This window comes from Heterocephalus glaber, unplaced genomic scaffold (genome assembly GCF_053883595.1).
Source record: "Heterocephalus glaber isolate CG9 unplaced genomic scaffold, H.glaber_assembly_v1.0 deba00001564, whole genome shotgun sequence".
Taxonomy (NCBI): domain Eukaryota; kingdom Metazoa; phylum Chordata; class Mammalia; order Rodentia; family Bathyergidae; genus Heterocephalus; species Heterocephalus glaber.
The window spans coordinates 21,728,666-21,749,628 of record NW_028258351.1 but is presented as its reverse complement, the minus strand read 5'-3'; the positions used below and the strand labels follow the sequence as shown (position 1 = coordinate 21,749,628).

Sequence of the window (20,963 nt, the reverse complement as noted above, 5' to 3'; positions counted from 1 at the left end):
CTTTACCCTTTTCTGAAGCCCTCAGAGCAAGATTTGGAAAGCAAAATTCAGAAAATCTTATAGGCTCTTTCTCTTTTCTGCCTTATTTTCTCCATCTCCTGAAAATGAAGTTTAGAGACAACTGTATGGTTGAATTGATTGAGGTGGCCAGGAGGGGAAGACACGGAGAGGGAGGATATTAAGTAATTGTCTCAAAATATTTTTCAGCCTTAAACAATGGTCCAAGTCTAAATGTTTTAACTATTCAAGCAGAGGTACAAAGAATTATGGGAGCCTTGATGAAATGAGGGAGAGAGGAAATGGCTGAAAGAGTGCTGAGCTGAACTTTAAAGGTTTCTAGATTCAAGTTCAATGAAGAGAGAGATTCCTGGCAAAGGAATTCACATGAGCAGGGATATTGAGGCAAGAATTCACAGAACAAAATGGAGCAGTTCTTTCCAACCTTCCAATCTTGGTCTTATTGCAGCATTCACAACATACAGAGGAAACAAAGGCAACCTGACTAGGCCTTGGCTATCCCAAGGCCCATCTGGCCCCCCTGCAGGTCACAGGGCTCTATAGCTATGAATACTTGTAATCCTCTCCTGGTACATAGGATGGCAGACTGACTGAGGCCATGAGACCAGAATTGGTCACACAGTTTGAGCAGAATGAGGCTAATCAAGGACAGTCACCCATGGAAATGATCCATTAACTTATCATGGCAGTGGAATAAATGCACCACATATCTTCCTCCTCCCACCTCTCCAATAAAATGGAGTATGGATCACCAGCTCTCCCCTTCATCACTTCCTTTTCCTCTCAAAACCCAGATGCTCACTCTGAATAGTAACCAGGTATTCCCAATGAACCCTCCCAAATTTGACAAGATCGAGGACATGGCCATGATGACTCACCTGCATGAGCCTGCGGTGCTGTACAACCTCAAAGAGCGTTACGCAGCCTGGATGATCTACGTGAGTGCTCTTCGACTTCTTCATATTTCAGTTATCTCTCTTAGTGAAAACAAGATCCACATGATAAATTTTCTGACTTTCACAGACCTACTCGGGCCTCTTCTGTGTCACTGTCAACCCCTACAAGTGGCTGCCGGTGTACAACCCCGAGGTGGTGGGTGCCTACAGAGGCAAAAAGCGCCAGGAGGCCCCGCCCCACATCTTCTCCATCTCGGACAACGCCTATCAGTTCATGCTGACTGGTGAGTGATCTCTTGATTCTCATATTTTAAAAATCACCCTTGATTAGTTATTTAAGTCTTCAACAGGCCTTGGTTATCTGGACAGTGTGTGATCAAAGTGAGCTTAGGAGCTTTAGGTGATTTGAGGTTGAAAAGTCAGGAGTGCAATGTCTTCTGTTACCAACAGTGCTGCATGGCAATGGCAGTGATCATGACTGAAGCCACATTAAGCTCATGCTTATTTGGGGGATTGTGGAACACAAACAGATTCCCTGTCCCTAGCACCCACAGTGTGGGCATGCTTGGAAGATAAACTATGTTAATAGCTACTGAGGGAATGCAAAATTGACAATATAGATAAAGCAATATCCCTTCACCTGGCTTGTCCCCCAAACTCAGGCTCCTCTAAGTCCTCCTCAGATTTCCAAGATGGCACAAGAAGTAGAAATGTGCAATTCTGTCGTGCCATTATGCCTACTACCTATCACTTCTGTTTGTTCAACCTTCACCTGACTTGACTCAGCACAGATACAAGAAATAGAAGCAAGATTTGAGATCTGAAGACACTTAAAAATCATCTAATACAACATTGCCCAAAGTGAGCTGAGATCCTATCTCACATCCCACAATTCTTACCATTTCTCCAAACTTAATATCGTTTTAAATTAACTGAAGTTACATCAGATTCAAAGGAAGATTAATATCATTATTTGCATTGGTTTGCTATGGCTGCTCTAACAAAGACCCACGGACTGAATGGTGTAAAGAAGAAAAATTACAGTTGTGGAGACTAGAAGTGTGTAATCAAGGTGTCAGCAGGGCTGGTTCCTTCTGAGAGCTGTGAGAGAAAATCTGCTGCAGGCTTCTAGCCTAGCTTTCGTGGCTTGCAGCAATCTTTGATTTTCTTTGGCTTGTAGAAACATCACCCTGACCACTGCCTTCACCTTCACATGGCATTTTGTGTGTGTGTGTGTGTGTGTGTGTGTGTGTGTGTGTGTGTATGTATATATGTCTTCACATTTCCCCTTATTATAAGGAAGCCAGTTATACTGGATCAAGGGCTCACCCTATTCCAGGATGACCGCATTTTGACTAATTATATCTGCACCTTGTTTACATCTCATTTCCAAATAAGACATTCTGAGTTTTTGAGGGGAGATGTCAATATATGAATTTTAGGGAGATAATTCATCTATACACTCTTATACATGGAAAACAGTATCACTTTCCACAAGTAGAAAATAGGAGTAAAAAAATGCAGGCACCCAAGCAGGATATATAAATTCTAATTAGAAGACAAGGCCCCCCACCTGCTCTGAGCCTGAGACTTGATTCTATGTTTAAAGGGGAGATGAGAAAGTGCTACCAAGGGGTTAAATAACTGCAAACATGAATAGCTTTTACACTGTGGGTTTCACTTTCCCCTCCCAGGCTGCCCATGTTACATATCCCAAATTAGGAAAATTAGATAGGCCCAAATTACACCCTTAGTTAATGGCAAAGCCAAAACCAGACCCCTTGTTCTGGAACTTCCCCATAATGTTGCCCTATTTCTAAATCCTCTCTGATGCTGATTTGTTTTGTTTTGCTTCCCTCTGTGTTTCTAGATAGAGACAACCAGTCCATCCTTATCACGTAAGTAACCCATGTTTGCAATATGATAACTCAGTAGTCAGTACCATTCCTTCCATTGTTGTTTACCCAATTTACTTTTAAATCAACAGTGGAGAATCTGGGGCTGGGAAGACTGTGAACACAAAGCGCGTCATTCAGTACTTTGCAACAATTGCAGTTACTGGGGACAAGAAGAAAGAGCAGCAGCCAGGCAAAATGCAGGTAAATGGCGGTGTGCACCAGGGGCTAATTGGAATAAGCACACCTGAGATATTAGAAGAGCAACCCAAATACTCAAAGTATGTACTCAGCAGAGATGGCTAAATAGGATAGATGTTTCTTCCTCTCAGTGTTCTTTTTTTTTTTTTTTTGGTGCTCGGGATCGAACTCAGGTTCTTGCACGTGCGAGGCGGGCAGCAGAACCACTGAGCTAAATCCCCAGCCCCTCTCAGTGTTCTCACACAGAGCATTTCTGATACCAAACATATAGGGTTTTCCCCATACTAGGAAATTCTCCAATTCTTTCCAGATATCAGCCAGATGTTCTACATTTTTATTTCATTCTGATACTGTCTACCCAGAGATAGCATCAGATCCCATAGGGTCAGAGCTCAGTCCCACAAGATTTCCCCCATTGCAGATGCCACTTGCAAGTTTTACCTGTGCTTCTGACTTACAGCTACAAATCCAAGGTTCCCAGAACTTCCCTCCTCAGGTTCAAGAATTTGCTAAAATGGCTCACAGAATTCAGGGAAACACTTTATTTATACTTGCAGTTTTATTATAAGGAATAATGAGAGGAGATGCAGAAGGCAAGGTATGGGGAAGGCTTGGAACTCTCATTTCCTCTTTGGGCACATCACCCAGCCCCCGTGTGTTCTTCAATCTGGAAGCTCTCCCAAACCCTTTGGTTAATGACTCTTAGGGAGATTCCATTACAAAAGCACTACTGACTGAGGCATTGGTGAACAGCTTAATCTTCAGCCTCTCTTCCCTGAAATCTCCAACCCTCTAATTACATGGTTGGCACCACTGGCCACCAGCCCCCATCCTGAGGCTGTTCGGCAGCCTCAGTCACCATTCACTCATTAGCATACAAAATGACATTTGCCCCTTTGGAGATTCCAAGAGTTTGGGGAGATTTGTACTGTGAAACTAACAAAGACCAAAATACATATGTCTTCCATCACAGCATCACATGGAACAAGACAGGAAGTAGTTTTACCTGTATGGACTTGAGGTCTAGCACCCAGCAACCTGGGTGACACAGCTCAATGACTTTGACCAACTCCACACACTCTTCTGGACTGCAGCATACATCAGAATCACTAAGAGGGTTTTCCAAACAGTGGGGCCCCCGGCCCCAAATTTCCCATTGTGTAGGCTTAGAGTTTGACCTCTTCTTTTCCATTTCTAACATGTTCCTAGGTAATGTTTAACTGCTGGTCAGGGATCACTTTGAGAACCACTAGACTGAGCAGTAATTTACCAATTTCTCCAGAGCCAGAAGGATAAGCAGTCATGGAAGTGAAGGTGAAACCCTGCTTGCTAGTAAACTTTCTAGTAATAATTCTGTTTTGTGGATTTCATTCAAATTTTTTTATTAATACTTGTTTACAGTACATAATAATTATATTCATTTTGGGGAATTGTACATGTATATAACACATTTCAATTCTTTTTACGCCCTTCTCCCTCCCTCCCTTAGTAATAATTCTCATGAAATACTTCTTTCCTGCTTAAACTCTTTTGAAAACCACTGCTTATTTTGTTTTTGTTTTTGTTTTTCTTTCTTAAATTCCTTTATTGGTACATTGTAGGTATATAACACAATTACATTTCTCATTGGGAATTGTACCTTTACATGATGCATCTTGGTTCTTATTTTTTCCCCATTCCTAGCCCTCCCTTCACCCCCTCCACCCTTCCCTATTTACAAAGACTTTATTTCCATTTTTTCAATTTCTCATCACTTTTCCTTTCCCTTCTTTCCTTTCTCCTGTCCCTCCCACTACCCTTACCCCTTTGGACATTTTCCTCCTATTTTGCAACCACTGCTTATTTTGTATGATCTCCTGGGTCACTTGCATTGTTCACATTTTATTTCTCCTTCTGAAAACAAATGTCTATATTGAGTCATGATGTACGCAGTAACAGAAGTACATGTTCTAAAATTCTAAAATGCTATCAGAGAAAAAAGGCAGTGTAGATGTCAAAATGGAGAGGATAATGTTCTGGCCTGGAATTTGGCATAACTAGAAGTCACTTCATTGCTGTCCTAATAAAAGCTTCTCTAGGGTGGGACCTTAAGGCTCATTGGGTGGGGTGGGGCTGGAGCCATAGGTATCTCCAACTTCTGTACTGGCCACCAAGTAGGACTGGTTGACTTCTCTCCTGGGACCCTGCCTAGAGCACTGCACTTTCCAGTTATCAAGGGGCTACTCCAGAAGACAGTCCTAAGTGCTCTCTTGCCTTCTCTTTGTTACTAGGGAACCCTGGAGGATCAGATCATCCAGGCCAACCCCCTGCTGGAGGCCTTTGGAAATGCCAAGACTGTAAGAAATGACAACTCCTCGAGATTTGTAAGACCCTGCCTCATCTTTAACTACACCCAAATTACATCCTCCCCTTAAATGCTAGACCAGAAACACTGCCACATAAACTAAAACATACCAGGCATCTGGGCCTTTTTTCGATACATAAGCAGTTAAGATCAGTCTTTCCAACTGAAATAATTTGATATGCTTTGAAGAAACTGTTGCCTTGTTCCTGGCAGAGGGAAGATTTAACTATCTTTGCCTAACTAGTCAATATCACCTCCCAGCACCCTGAAATCATGATGGTGCAAATTCTACAAGTAGAGAGCAATTCCTTTATACCAAAATTAGTCTGTGTGGAAACCTTTTAAAATTCAAAAGTCCATTGAGTAATGTCCATCTACTTAGTCACAAAAACTTGTTGTGAATTAGGTGAACAGATTTGACCTCCTCCAAGTCAGGAGATACTGGGAGGGGAGAAGAACTGGCAAAGACAGAAGAGATCAGAAATTGAGAATTGGTTGGTACTGAGATACTGAAAGGTATATTCAATCCTTCAACATTTCACTTAGGATTCAACCAAAGAGGGATTTCCATCCACATTGGCAAATAACATCCTGAATAAACATATATCCCTGTACTTACTCTCACTGGTAAGAGAAGCAAGTGCTCAAAGTGAACTTTCACTTATGCCTCTAGCTACAAGAGTGCCTCAGAACTTCCCACACTTCCCTACTGAATAATCTCAACCTCACATTCATGATGACACACAAAGACAAAATGGTTACTGATTAGAAAGTAGATTCGTCCCTCAAAGACTGCTCTGAGCCCTGAGATTTCCCCCCTTGGATGTGGATTTGTACTCTGGGCACTACCCGATTGCATATCTGTCTTCCTGGATATACAACTAAGCTTCTTGCCCTGGCTGGTGGGTCTGGGTGCATGTTACATGGTAAAGATGGTTACACATGCTTGGGACCAGTTAGTTATTGTACTAACCCAATACCACCTTAAAGAGAAGACAATGCCCTCACGAACTCACGATCATCACACCCATTTATTCAGTTTAAATGCCCCACCTCTGACCCTGAACGCGCAGCCATCTGGTTATTCTGTCCATCTTCCACCCTTCACACATTCTCAGGCTGGGGGAAGACATTTTTTGTCTTCTATTAAGCCACTAGAAATACTAAAGATTCAACACTTCTATACCTGTCTATCTCCACTGACCCTTCTCTAGTTCTTTTTAGTCTTAATTCAGAAAATATTGAGAAGGTTATTAATTACTGACCACATTCCAGACCTTGTGAGAAAATAAACAAGGCAATATTTTTGTCTTTAAATTTGTTCAGTGTAGTAGAGGACCAATTCAGTGAAGGGTTGCCCATACACTTATTACATATGTGTACTAAATATGAAGTACAAATGCGCTGCATATAGTACATATGTAAATTGTATACATATATAATTTCATATATGTATTTTACATATACCAATTTTCTGTACATAACATGTTTTATTTATTATTCATTTAATATACAATGTATATGTATGTGTGTGTAATATATATGTATATGATTGTGTATGGGGACCTTTCGCACCCCAAAACAGGGTAACCCACCTTGAGTGGTTCTTCTGGAGACCAGTGAGCCTGGCCTGACCCTGAGCCTGGAAATTAGATCTGTCTATAGTAAGCAATATGTAAAACTGAGGGGAAGAATCTCAGAAGTAGCATTCATAATGCAAAAAGAAGTCAGGCAGACAACCCAACCAGGTTATTATTTCCCGGGTGTTAGAAGAAATGTGAGAGCAGGGTAGGAACCACGGAGGCAGGCAAGAGCAAGGAGGTCCCAAGCAGAGGGCGACAGAGGAGGCCTATGGGCCTCCCCTAGCCACAGGGACAGGGACAGGGACAGGCACTTTGGGTAGAATTTCCTGAGCCTTGGCTAACCCTGCCTCAGGACTCTGGGTGCCAGGCAAACTGAGAGGAGGAGAGTGCTCATACTTCTAGCTCCACTTACTCCCTGACCCTACGCTTACCACCTACTGGTGGTATCACCTACCAGAGGCTAGCACAGAGCCACATGAACCACGTAAGTAACTGCTGTTTATCAACTTGCCATTGGACAGGGGAAGTTCATTCGGATTCACTTTGGAGCCACAGGAAAATTGGCATCAGCAGACATTGAAACCTGTGAGTCCAGACACTCTGTACAAGTACCTTCAAGGTTAACCACAAAGACATCCCTTGGGAACCCGAAATCACATTATTTTTTATTATTTTAGACCTCTTAGAAAAATCCAGAGTGACATTTCAGTTATCCAGTGAGAGAAGCTATCACATTTTTTACCAGATTATGTCAAACAAGAAGCCAGAACTAATTGGTAAGTTCTTAGAATATTGTTTTTATCTTCCTAATAAGTGGCATTGGAGAACAATACCCAGGGTAAATTGTGTATAAGATGCTAAAGGAACTTTCATATTTTCCAGACCTGCTTCTGATTTCAACCAACCCCTTCGACTTCCCTTTTGTGAGTCAAGGAGAGGTCACAGTAGCCAGCATTGATGACAGTGAGGAACTGTTGGCGACTGATGTAAGCATGTTTATTTGTTTGTTTACACATAGAATTATGGAGTTTAGGGCAGGGGACATGCCTTAGTGATAGAGTATTTGCCCAGGATGCACAAGGCCCGGAGTTGGATCCCTAGCACTGGAGGGTTTGGGGAGATTATGGAGTTTATGAACTTAGTGATTTCGTGAGAAAACTGGAGTCTAGAAACATTGTAATTATATCCGAGATCTCAGGGGTCAAGATCGCAGAGAATTAGTACAGATTTCCCCTGCTGCCTTTTAGCTCCATGTCACAAGGTTCCAAAATAATCCAGAAAGTTCTTCAAAGCAGGCTTTCGGTTCTATTTTCTAACATCTTAATTAAAATACATGTTTGTACTTGCAAGATTTGTAGCATAACATTTGTTGGAATTTTTCAATTTACAAAACCATCTACACAAAGAAATTTTAGAAAATATAAAGAATTACAAACAACAAAAAAATCCCCTCTCCATTTTTCCTTCTACCTACCACTTTAGGGTCTCCTTAGGGACCTACCACCTTAGCAAACCTGTCAGGCCTGTGGCCTTTACCTGTAAAGAATATCTACAGTGTTAATAATCATAAGAATAATATAATAGCTAAATGTATTGGGCACTGACATCTGCCAGGCACTGGAATAAGTGGCTTTCCCTGCATTATCTTGTTTCAGCCTTAAAAACATCTTTGTCACTGAGATCCTTATTGCCCCATTTCTCAAATGTGTACATCTTAGAAGCAAATATATTATTTGCCTAAAGACACTGGGACTATGAATGAAAAAGAGAATGTTTAAGTTCAAGCCTGCCCAACCACAATACCTACATTTTTAATTAAAACATACCATCTCTGAACAGTTCATTTCTACCCCTGCTTGATCCACCCTCACAGAACCTCCAAGTTATAAAAAGAGGTTTTGACTTTCATCCTAGGGACATTGCCCAGTGCCCTGTAGCCCCAAGACAGGTCCTCTTAAGTACACTTGTCTCTTGTTATCCATGGGGAATTGGGCCCAGAACCCACCTAGATACAAAAATCAGTTGATGCTCAACTCTCTTATATAAACTTATGGAGTTTTTTCATATAACTGACACATAGCCTCCTGTGTACTTTAAGTCATCTCTAGATTATTTATAATACCTAACATGATGTAAATGCTGCATAAATAGGTAAATACTGTACTGTTTGAGCAGTAACAACCAGGGCAAACGTCTGAGTATGTTCAGTACAGATGCAATGGTTTTTCCAAGTATTTTCAAATTGCAGTTAGTTGACTCCACAAATGCAGAACTGTGGATACATACAGAAGGCAGAGTGGAATCTTAAACCTCACCTGAGGAATCTCACATCCACACTGCAGCTCCCCTGCTGCCAGGCGCTCTGTTGCTCCTCTTTATTGATGGTTTATGGCCAAGTGAAAGAAGAATGTCCTTTGAGGATTATATTCTTCTTCAAGAGGATCAATCCTCAGGCAGTAACACCTTTTCCCGGTTCCTTTCAGTTGGTGAAAGAATCTTTCTCTTTTAACCTACAGTGACCCCTCCTAGGACATAGATATGCATCCCTGAGATGAAGACAGATTCAAAGGATGAACACCATGACCTATAATCTGTTTCTCTGTCAGCTCTTGGCATGAGCTCTTCCTTCCCCCAAAGGGGACACGATCCCAAGAGTGCCTCACTCTTCAGTATCATTCAGTGACTTATGAGTTATATTTTATCAGTTCACCAGGCATGTTCAGACATGTTTCAACCCCACCAACTGATATCATGTAGACCCCACTACATAAATAATATGTGTATCTCAGAGAAGGATTTTTTTTCAGTTGAAAGCTTTGTGGTAAAAGACAGGCAGAGTGGTTATGAAACAAAACCAGCAACTACTGTAGGCTTTGACTCAAAAGTGATCCAGCCTAGCTCTAGCCCTGTCATATCACATCCTCCTTGTATAACTTGGTACTGGTTACTTACCTCCAATAGAACCTCAGTTCTTCACCTAAAAATCTAGGGAAACCTGTACACCTTCAAGGTATTCATCTGTACATCTCAAGGTGGCACAAAAAAAAGGGAACCCAGCAAAAGTTTGCCCCTTTCACATTGAAAGAATGATGGTGCTGTTTTTGGTGACCTTCCTTTCCAAGCCTACTATTCTACAATGCATTTGCTTGATCTAAACAACACTGAAATTCTCACATTACAATGGCAAATTCAAGCTTTTGGACAATATCTCTCCCTCACTATCTATGTGGTTTTCTTCTCCCAGTGTCACACAATAGGTCCCAATAGCCTCATCTAGAAAACAGCCCTTTTCTACACACAATGCAAAAGTTATTTGATGGAAGAAAACAGGTAATTCATATATTCTTCCCGTAATTCTCTCCAGCCACCCTCACAAACATGCTAAGCAAATGTGTTTTAGCCTCTAACTTATCTTATCCCACCTATCATCCATTTATTTTGCAAATGCCATCTCTTGTGCTAACCAAAAAGGAGATGATATCTTCACCAGAAGAAAGCAGCACATTGATCCCCAAGTCCTGCTGAGTCCTCTGTCCTTGTTTTTTTTCCCAGAATGCCATTGACATCCTGGGCTTCAGCTCAGAGGAGAAAGTTGGGATCTACAAGCTGACAGGTGCAGTGATGCATTATGGGAACATGAAGTTCAAGCAGAAACAGAGGGAGGAGCAGGCTGAGCCAGATGGCACTGAAGGTAACGGCATCTGAGAAGCAATGCCACAGAAATTGTATAGGTGAAATTGTATTGTCTGAAGCTCATTGCACGTGCACCAGGGAAGTCTACTCACTAGGTCAAGGACTAGTTGTGAATCACTGTCCACTCTGCTGTCTCTCACTGTCAAAATTTACCTGCTTTTTAAGATAAGAGAATATCATTAAGTGAACTTCACTTTCTCTCTACACATGTCAATATTAATGTCCAGCATGCTGTCCTAATCATTCCACCCTAAAATGTGTCCTTTGGTGAAATAGGATCCAAGTCTTCTTCTTCCTGTCACTTCCACCCTGATATCTGTTGAACTTGACCCTGAACCAAGGACATGGAACAAATCTTCCTTTCCATAACTCTCATCTTGCTGATCCCACTAGCACCTTCTGCCTTATTCCTGAGAGGACTGGAAATACAGCCACAGGAAGCAGGAGGGACTGAACAATGACAACTTACCCCCACACACAACCCAAAATGTTCTCTGCATTGGATCTCTTATCTCTCACAACATATTCTACAAGTTCTTTGAACAAATGCTTTGCAGCATGGTCATCTCTAAGGATTCTACCTTGTGATTATATTTCCACAATGTGTAAAGCAGTGTGTTTTAAACTCTCGGGGGGGGGGGGGGGGAAGAACTCTAGCCATGAATTAAAGACTAGGGTAGACAGGCATGGTGGCGCATGCCTATAACCCCAGCATTTGGGAGGCTTAAGCAGGAGAATCACAACAAGTTCGAGGCCACCCTGGAGTACATAGGGAGTTCAAGACCAGCCTGAACTACACAGTGACACCTTGTCTCAAAAAACTAAAAAAAAAAGAGAGAGAAGAAAAATCTGCATAATCTTATCAGTGTCTCATAAAGCTCACCTGATTATGTTAATCCTGCCTGAGATAATCTCCCTTTTTATCAACTCAAAGTCGACTGATTAGTAACTTCACCATGAGAGAAAGGTATATTGCATCAGACCCACATGCAAGGGAAGGAGTCAATACAAAGCATGTACACCAGGGGGCGCATATTTTAGACTCTTGCCTATCACAGGGGTACATAGCAAATAACTGGAGAGAAACAGAATTCAGACCCTGAAGCACTTCTGATTGGTAGAAATCCACTGACTTGGCCTGTGAAGATTAGAATGAAAGGTGAGGAGAAAGAGCAGTGTAGGCAAAAGAACCATCTTGAGCAAAGAAGAAGAGGAAAGCACGTGGTGGAAACGGAGAAAAGGAAGGTGGTCTACTTTGGCTACAAAGATGTACACAGTGATTTGTAAGAGATAACAATTAATAAATTATTATTTTGGCATCTGTTTGGGAAGATTTTGAATGCCAGCATGAAACATGTTCAACCTTCAGCCTGCTTTTTATTTTTACTCTTTTTTTGAATGAAGAGGGATTGTCTTGAGCTGCGTATAAAATATATGATATAGGTAATGTATATAAGTAACACAACTTCCTTTCTTATGCTTTCATTATGACAGTAAAAAAAAAAAAAAAGAGTGTATAAAGGTGGGCCACAGATTGGACTTGCCTGATTCACAATGTATTTGGCAAGCCATAGAAACCACTGATGCTTCAGTGATGGTCCAAGTAGCAGAAGTAGGTGTAACCACCTAAAAGGAGTCTGTTAGTGGTCAGCTTCACTAAGAGTGGAAACTTGGGGGGAAATGTATCAGGCTCCTCAGCAAGAGTGGACTATATTGACACGAGTCATGGAGATCTGTCCAGTGTTTAGAAAAGCCCAACAGAGGGGAAAGTGGAAGGTTATAGTCAGGCCCTGAGTCCCTCTGATAATGATTCCAATCCAAGTCAACATCTGAAGATCAATCACTGAGCACTAGGCATGTTTTATGACAACCCTATGGCATGGGTCCTATCCCCGTTCCCCATTTTACAGATGATAAAATTGAGGCAAGAAAAAGCAAAACCAAAATCTGAAGCCAGGCAGTCTGACTCTAGAGTGCAATTTCTGCCTATTCAGCAGCTGTTGGGAGCGATGGAAAAATCTATTTATTATATTATGCAATGAACAGGACTTAGTGCCTGTTTGAATACAAGCATATCAGGGATGAGGGAGAAAGGTGTATCACCCCAAGTTTTCAATTTTAAGTAACTATAAAAACACTGGTACCATCCACCCAAATAGGCAAAGCAGGAAAAGGTGACAGTTTGAGCAGAGTAAAGCATGCATTTGGCCTCTGAGTAAGTAATTAACAGATACTCCCCTGGATTCTTATTGTCACCCTAACCAGCAATGTGAGGATCTCAGCTAAGAAGGAGTTGTCCCTAGGAAGCTCCATTTCTCTACCTCCTGAATGAGCTCAATGCAAGTAGCCAGGTCCATCCCAAAGCCAGGTCCCTCCCAAAGTCAGCAAGCATCCACCGAACTACATAAAACTCTGTGCGGTCATCCCTTGGTCTCTGCAGGGCATTGACTCTAGGAACCCCTGTGGATATCAAAATCCTCTGACCTGAGTGACCCTAAATAGAGATAGTACTTTATATAACCTATGTACACCCTCCACTATATGCTAAACACTCTACATTGCTTATCTTAACTGGTAAATGTAAATAGTTGCTGTCCTATATTGTTTAGATAATAATGACAAAAAAAGAAGTCTGTACATGCTCAGTACAGATGTAATTTTTCCCAAATACTTTCCATCAACTATTGGTAAAATCTACAGATGCAGAACTCATGGATGCTGAGGATAAACAGTAGTCCGTGAGCTAACTGAAATTGCCAACCCTCAATTGCTTTGACCACCTCTAGACACTTGAAGGCAGAGTCAAGGATTTGTACTTCTCTCTCAACCACTAGCATGGCACTCTGAATAAATTAAGAAAGTGCCTAACACGTAATGTTAAGTGCCCAGATAATGCCTCCTTTACTTCTGTACCATTTTATGTATTATCAGATTCTAATATTACTATGTGATTAATAACTTTTTATGAAATTCAAATAGTAGATCAAGATTAATCAAGAAGCCTATTTTTGCTAATGATTGCATCTAGGAGACAAATTGGTAGTTGTGGAGCATCAAAGAACTCTGGACTATTGGATTGAACTTCACTGGACAAGTTCAAGCCTGGTACACATTGGAGAACATAAAGACACAGAAAAAGATTAATAGAAAGCATCTCTGAGAGGAACCAGGGTCTCACTGGACACTTTAGCGGTTGCTGCTTCTGCATGGCACCATTTCTCCTTCTCTTCCAGTGGCTGACAAAGCTGGATACCTGATGGGTCTGAATTCTGCAGAAATGCTGAAAGGCTTGTGCTGTCCAAGAGTGAAGGTTGGAAACGAGTATGTCACCAAGGGGCAAAATGTCCAGCAGGTAACGGAGATGCTCTGAATCCAGATAATTAAGATATTTTGCTATTTTAACCATCACCTTAAAGTTCTTTCAGTTGAAGCTTTGAGAAATACATGTGAAAATGGTTTCAGCATTAAGAAGAAGTTCATTCTTAGACCTCAGGCCTAATCCAAGAACTGCAAATCAAGGAGTGCCCATCAGACTCCATGAGGGGCTGTGACCAGGAAATAACAAGCTCTCTGGGGTCAGGGAGCCTCCCTCCAGCTCCTTTTCTGAGTCTGCACAGGCTCTCAGTTCTCCTCTATTGCATCTTTACAAGATCAGGTTTTTCCACCTCTCCTGCCCATTATCCCTCATGCTTCCCAAGTTTACATCCCATGTTTCCACTGAAAATCAGACCAGTATCTTTTGATCTAATTCCAAATTCTCTAAAGAAACTCTCTAATTCACCCTGGATCAAGGGTCTACCTCAATTTTGATTAACTGTGGCCAGAAGTTGGAAGCACATGTTATAACTGTGGTTATTAGAAGACTTACTTTGGCCAGGCATGGTGGTGCATATCTATAATTCCAGCTACTCACAAGCTTGAGGTAGGAGAATTGCCAACCTGGGCAATTTAACAAGATCCTGTCTCAGAATAAAATAAAAAGTGCTGAGGACATAGCTCAGCAATCCCTGGATTCAGTCCCCAGTGGTGGAAGAGGGAGGGAGGGAGAGAAGGAGGTGGGGGAGGAAGGAAAGAAGGAAGGGAGGAAGGAAGGAAGGAAGGAAGAAAGGAAGGAAGAAGGAAATAAAGAAAGAAGGAAAGAGGGAGGAACTAGAACTCTCTTTGTAAGAATCTCAAGAAATATTCAATATTATGTGGATCTGTATGGAATTGCTAATAGTTAACTGCTTTTGAACTTCATAATGTCCATTTCATATGTTTAACTTAATACAACCACAAAAATGATTTGAGTGTTGAGGGTTTATCTGTCTTTAAGGTGACCAACGCAGTGGGTGCTCTGGCCAAGGCTGTCTATGAGAAGATGTTCCTGTGGATGGTCACCCGCATCAACCAGCAGCTGGACACCAAGCAGCCCAGGCAGTACTTCATCGGGGTCTTGGACATCGCTGGCTTTGAGATCTTTGATGTGAGTTGTTCGGGCAAATAATTGCCCTACTTTGTGTCTGCTTGGGTGAATTCCCAGAGGATTTTCGAACTCACTCAAAGTCTTTGGTACTTAAAACACCCAGTTCAACAGCCTGGAGCAGCTGTGCATCAACTTCACCAACGAGAAGCTGCAACAGTTTTTCAACCACCACATGTTTGTGCTGGAGCAGGAGGAGTACAAGAAGGAAGGCATCGAGTGGACATTCATCGACTTCGGGATGGACCTGGCTGCCTGCATCGAGCTCATCGAGAAGGTAGAGAAATGCCGCCCCACAGAGTCAGCTCCTCCTTGATTGGGACCCTCATCTTGCTTCTCTGCCTCTTCCCTGCTGGTAACTGATGTCCCTAGTGCCCCTTCAACACAGTGAAGGGGGTCACTGAATCCCCTTGTGCAGGGAGGGTAACCATGTGAAAAGTGCCTGGAATCTGTGCTGACACCTGAACAGGTGGGTGGGTGATTAAAATCTAGAGGCTCAGTTACCCTGAGAGTATGGATGAATCCTAGGAAGGACAGTGGAGTTTCTTATCTGTTTGACTTGCCCAATGAGGGACCCTTGGCAGTGCAGTTCTTGGTAAGATGTTACCAGGAAAACAAGACATGACATTTTTTTATAAAGGACTTCCCGTTACATTTGACTGCTTGTCATGTTAGAATCAGCATATCTTCCTGGAGTAGTAATGAGAAATTCAGATGTGGTTTAACATATGACTTTTATATGTAACTTGCTGTTTTTAATGTATTGCTGACAAATATATATCATACATAATTTTACTCTATATTCCTTTGTTCAACTACTGTTAATCAAGCACATACTCTGCATCTACCACTTTTCTATAATTGCAGCAAACAAACCAGGAACTTTGCTCTAATAAAGCTTATATTTAAGTGTTCCTAGTACCAGAGTGATGGCACCAAAGGAATTCTCTGGCTTCTCCAGCCCATGGAGCCATTGGTATATACTCCCAGGTACAGAGGCATAGTCTCTTGTTTTCCTCCTTCCAGCCCATGGGCATCTTCTCCATCCTGGAGGAGGAATGCATGTTTCCCAAGGCAACAGACACCTCCTTCAAGAACAAGCTGTATGACCAGCACCTGGGCAAGTCCAACAACTTCCAGAAGCCCAAGCCGGCCAAAGGGAAGGCTGAGGCCCACTTCTCGCTGGTGCATTATGCTGGCACCGTGGACTACAACATTGCCGGCTGGCTGGACAAGAACAAGGACCCCCTGAATGAGACCGTAGTTGGGCTGTACCAGAAGTCTTCACTGAAGTTGCTGTCCTTCCTTTTTTCCAATTATGCTGGGGCAGAAGCAGGTGAAAATCTTCTCCCTCCTGTGGCATGCTCTGTGTAATTACTCATATCCCAAAGCTGCTCACTGAACCAATAGTCAAACATGAGAGTGAGGCTGGGCTTGATGTATTTGTCCAACTCTCCACTCCATTTTTCTTCTCCCTACTTGTACTCCTCCTCTTCATTAAGACATTGAGTTCTGTGGAGGTAAAATAGACCTCTTGGGTACAAGGTAGATAATATCTCATTGTTTAACAGTTTTTAAAATAAGATATAATTTGAAACAAAAAAGTGACCCTTTGAAAATTCAGTGGTGTTTAATAAATTCACAGTTTTGTGCAACCATCATCTTGCTCTAATTTTATCACCCCTGTGATCCATGAGCAGTCCCTTCCCATTCTGCTCCCAGCCTCTGGCTACCACTAATTTATTTTCTGTCTGCATGGATTTGCTTATTCTAAAAATTGTATACAAACTGAATCATACACCATGTAGTCTTTGTGTCTGACTTCTTTTATTTAGGCTTATAATATTATATCATTAGACTCATTATATTTTGTAGATAGCGTAGCATACACCAGTATTTCATTCCTTTCTATAGACAAATAATATTCCACTGTATGAATATACCATGTTTCACTTATCCATTCATCAACTGATGAATATTTAGATTGCCTCGACTTTTTGGCTATTGTAAATCAGGCTATGCCATTGTATATACAGTATTTGGATTTGGATTATGTTGTCAGTCCCCTTGGAGATATACCAAGGTGTAGAACTGCTATGTCCTATGGTAACTAGGTTTGACTTTTTGAAGAACTGCTAAATTCCTTTCCAAAGTGGCTGCACAAGCTCGTATCACTTTTTAAGGTTCACAGTATATTTGTATTTTAAATAATTGCCAAAATAGAATTTCAAATGCATATATTTATTATATTGATGCTTTTAATTTTTAAATATATGTAAAATATAATCATTCACCAGATAATTAGATCATTTTAAAATTAATGTCTGGTGTACTCTGGGCAGAGGAATGTAATAAATGGGTACAAGTTTAAATGTGAATGATGAACATCATTTTCCTCGAATCTGGCCAGAGTATTTCTGTAGCTGTATTGTTTAATCTCATTTAGAGATAATACCGAGGCTTTAATATAAAACCCTATGTGGGTGTGGATCTGGGGAAATTGCTTTCCTGGCTCTTTTCCTCTGACCCAAACTCACATTCTGCTAGGCCCTGGGGCTATAAGGGGGAAGTGAAAGTTGTATGGGGGAGAGTGATACACAGTATTGTCCCCAAGGCTGAATCTTGATTAAGTATCAAAAGCAAAAGAGGAAAGTGAGTCATTCAAAAATAGGTAGATCAAATATCATTGACTCCAAATTAAACTAGTAAATGGTTTGTTTTTAGAGAAAGAAAAAAATCAGCTTGTAGAGTATTCTTGAGAAATTTTAGTCTTAAATTTCAGTGACTTCCTCATTAAGAGACAAACAGGAATTCAAGCATAAAAGGAGGTAAACTTACAAAAGAAACTATAGTCAGTGAGAGGGACATCCCCTTAGCAGTTACTCAGTGTGATGCCATGTCTGGCTTCTAGAAGAAAGGACCATCCTTCCACACTGGAGTGTGAAACTCACAGCTATGTGTCACTCACATCCCACCCCACCCAGGAGGATGGGGAGAACGCTGAACGTCCCAAGTCTGAGTAATTTAGAGGCTTGTTAAAAACAATCAAACAAGCAGAACTTTAAGTCTCATATCCAAAGGAAACAAAAAGCCCTGCTTCTGGGTTTGGCAGAGGTGGTTTAGAGAGCCCACCTGTGGGTCCCTGGGCTGTGCCTGATGTGTCCTCTTGTGTCTTCTCCAGGTGACGCCAGGGGAAGCAAGAAAGGTGGGAAGAAAAAGGGCTCCTCTTTCCAGACCGCGTCGGCTGTGTTCAGGGTCTGTGTGGGCAGCTTCTCCCCTGGGTGGTGTTTCTCCCCGGTGAAACGGCACGGGCTAAGATAAATGTGCTCACTTTGGTTTGTGTCCCAGGAAAACTTAAACAAATTGATGACCAACCTAAGGAGCACTCACCCGCACTTCGTACGATGTCTGATTCCCAATGAGACCAAGACTCCTGGTGAGGAAGGATCCAATCTTGTCATGGTTTAAAGAGCACAGGACTCCCTGAGTGTGTGTGTGTGCGTGTGTGTGTGTGTGTGTGTGTGTGTGTGTGTGAAAGGTTATAATCCTTGTCACTTCCCAAAGAAGCCTGTTACTGAGGTTGCCAGGTTTAGCAAATAAAAACCCCACATGCCATGTTAAATTCCCATTTCAGATAAAGTGTCACCCCGTATAAGGATGACTCATGCAATGTTTGGGATACAGTTATACTTTTTACAATATTCATTATTCATCTGAAATCATCCTGGATTTTTATCTGGCGTGCCTGCTATGAAATTATATGAAAAATATCATGTGTCCATACAGAGACACATGTGATCCTTAGCTTTTATATGATTTTTTTTTTGGTACCAGGGATTGAACTCGGGACCTTGCACTTGCGAGGCAGGCAGCAGAACCACTGAGCTAAATCCCCAGTCCCAACTTTCATATGATTCTTAAAGGGCTCTACTGGAATCCTTTACTCTAAAGTTAAGAATTGCTGGGCCAGAGATTTAGCTCAGTGGTTCCACTGCCTGCCTCGAAAGCGGAAGGACCCGAGTTCGATCCCCAGTACCAAAAAAACAAAAACAAACAAAGAATTGCTGCATTTGGCAAATAACTGTTTTAGATATCCCACAATAAAAACAGCATCAGAACAATGATTTTTTGAGTACATATCATCTACCATCATCCTGACTCAATGATCTTTCACCCCTGCAGCAGTTCTCTGTAATATATTTGCCATTCTCTCCATTTTACAAATGAGAACATTTCAATCCGAGACAGTATTACATAGATACAGAGCACCATGCAGTACAATAGACCTTTTGCTGTCACTCGATCCTGACCCACAAATATGCTTAAAAACATCACTGTTTCTCAGGGTCATTTGTCACACAGAGAGCCAACTGTCACGCAGAGCCGGGGCCATGAGGAGCTCACTCACAGAGAAGTTGCTGTGTGCCAAACACTGGGCTCCTGGCTCGTGATCGAACACCCGGCCCCTGCAGCACTGCAAGTGAACACAGGTGCTGAACTGGCGAGGGAAAAAAATCCCAGCCTCTCCCACCATGTGACCCTAACCTGAGCACTTTAGCTCTCTCTGCCTCAGCTTTCTTGTCTGTAAAATGAGGATAACAAATGGCATTTTTATTCCTTTCTCTAATAAGTGCTTATGAAGTGCTTGTTCACTTCATAAATATTCACCCATTTAACCCACTTTAGAGGTTTGCTGCAAGATTAAATGAGCAAGTACAAGTAAAACATTGAAAACAGGGCCAAGCACATTGTGAACACACACTAAACACTGTCTGTCAATTACTAGCAGTAGTACACACAACCAGAAATTTTAATTCCCCAAATGATGAGGTCTGCTCTATTTAGTGGGACTGCATCTTCCATGGAAGTTCTGAAGCCTAAGGCAAAGGCACAAACCAGTGCACCATGTGACACGCATCACGTGGGGCAGGCTGAACCCCTCCTAGTGAGTTCATCACAGCCAGCCTCTCCTCCAGGCTTGGAGCAGAGCCCTGTCCTTGGTTAAGCATTAGATTGAATTGTTGTCTTGTATGCTAGTATTTTGTTACAAAAAGAACAGTTGCTGTTGTTGTTGTTGAGCACATGTCTGTGTAAATCAGACGTGCATGTGGCCTGCCTCCTCCACAAAGCAGATGGCCTGCGAGGACCAGGAGGATGGACCGAACCTCCTGGGGTCCAAACTGGGCCACTGGTTTATTTGAGGGGGAGTAAATTTCAGTAAAATCTCCACCCCTTCCTCTGTATTTGCTTCCCCTTTACTCTGGCACCACTCTGTTGCCATTCCCACTTCAGGAAATAGACCAACACACTAACGCCTTAGGAAGCCCCTAGTATGATCTCTTCACATCCTAGAAGTCACATTATTATGGGTGCTGTCCTGTGCATTGTGGGATTTTAGCGGCATCGTTGGCCTCTGCCCATCCAACCCCCCTTCTGAGTCTGCACAGATGAGAGGGTCCAGTCTCAGCTCTACAACTACCTTGCAAAGCACTGCACCTCATGAGGCCTCAGTCTCCCCTAGGATCCTGCAACCCCAAAGATGCCTCCAGAGCACTAGGAAAGGTCTCCCGCTCTGAGGGGACACAGCCCCAAAAGGTACACAGCTCGGCAAGTCTCTCCATCATTCATCAAATGATGGGCTTTCCACTTTCTTCTGGCTGTAAAAGGATAACTGTCCTATAATTTTATCTCTGCTCCCTGCTCCCGGCTCCTGAGCTGTAAGCATCAGCCCTGTCTTTGGCCTTGCCTGGTGCAATAGTAACAGGTATCCACTGGGCCCTCTGCTGTGCGTCAGGGGCTATTTTAACCTGATTACTTATTTTAGCTCACTGAATGCTCACAACAGCCTTATAACTCAGATACTTTTATTTT

At 42.1% G+C, this 20,963-nt stretch overlaps 1 protein-coding gene across 1 annotated transcript in view; it reads left to right on the top strand.

Annotated features, from left to right (window-relative positions):
* The window catches only part of LOC101697541 (myosin-13), a 56,356-nt gene that overhangs the window by 1,584 nt on the left and 33,809 nt on the right, over positions 1 to 20,963 (top strand). The window contains exons 2-16 of the mRNA XM_004857530.4: positions 813 to 956; positions 1,042 to 1,198; positions 2,785 to 2,812; positions 2,902 to 3,013; positions 5,281 to 5,373; positions 7,459 to 7,522; positions 7,615 to 7,713; positions 7,820 to 7,923; positions 10,490 to 10,628; positions 13,864 to 13,982; positions 14,946 to 15,095; positions 15,199 to 15,369; positions 16,119 to 16,428; positions 18,274 to 18,347; positions 18,441 to 18,528. Of these exons, the coding sequence (XP_004857587.2) occupies positions 813 to 956; positions 1,042 to 1,198; positions 2,785 to 2,812; positions 2,902 to 3,013; positions 5,281 to 5,373; positions 7,459 to 7,522; positions 7,615 to 7,713; positions 7,820 to 7,923; positions 10,490 to 10,628; positions 13,864 to 13,982; positions 14,946 to 15,095; positions 15,199 to 15,369; positions 16,119 to 16,428; positions 18,274 to 18,347; positions 18,441 to 18,528 (1,852 nt within the window). The remainder of the gene's footprint in view (positions 1 to 812; positions 957 to 1,041; positions 1,199 to 2,784; positions 2,813 to 2,901; positions 3,014 to 5,280; positions 5,374 to 7,458; positions 7,523 to 7,614; positions 7,714 to 7,819; positions 7,924 to 10,489; positions 10,629 to 13,863; positions 13,983 to 14,945; positions 15,096 to 15,198; positions 15,370 to 16,118; positions 16,429 to 18,273; positions 18,348 to 18,440; positions 18,529 to 20,963) is intronic.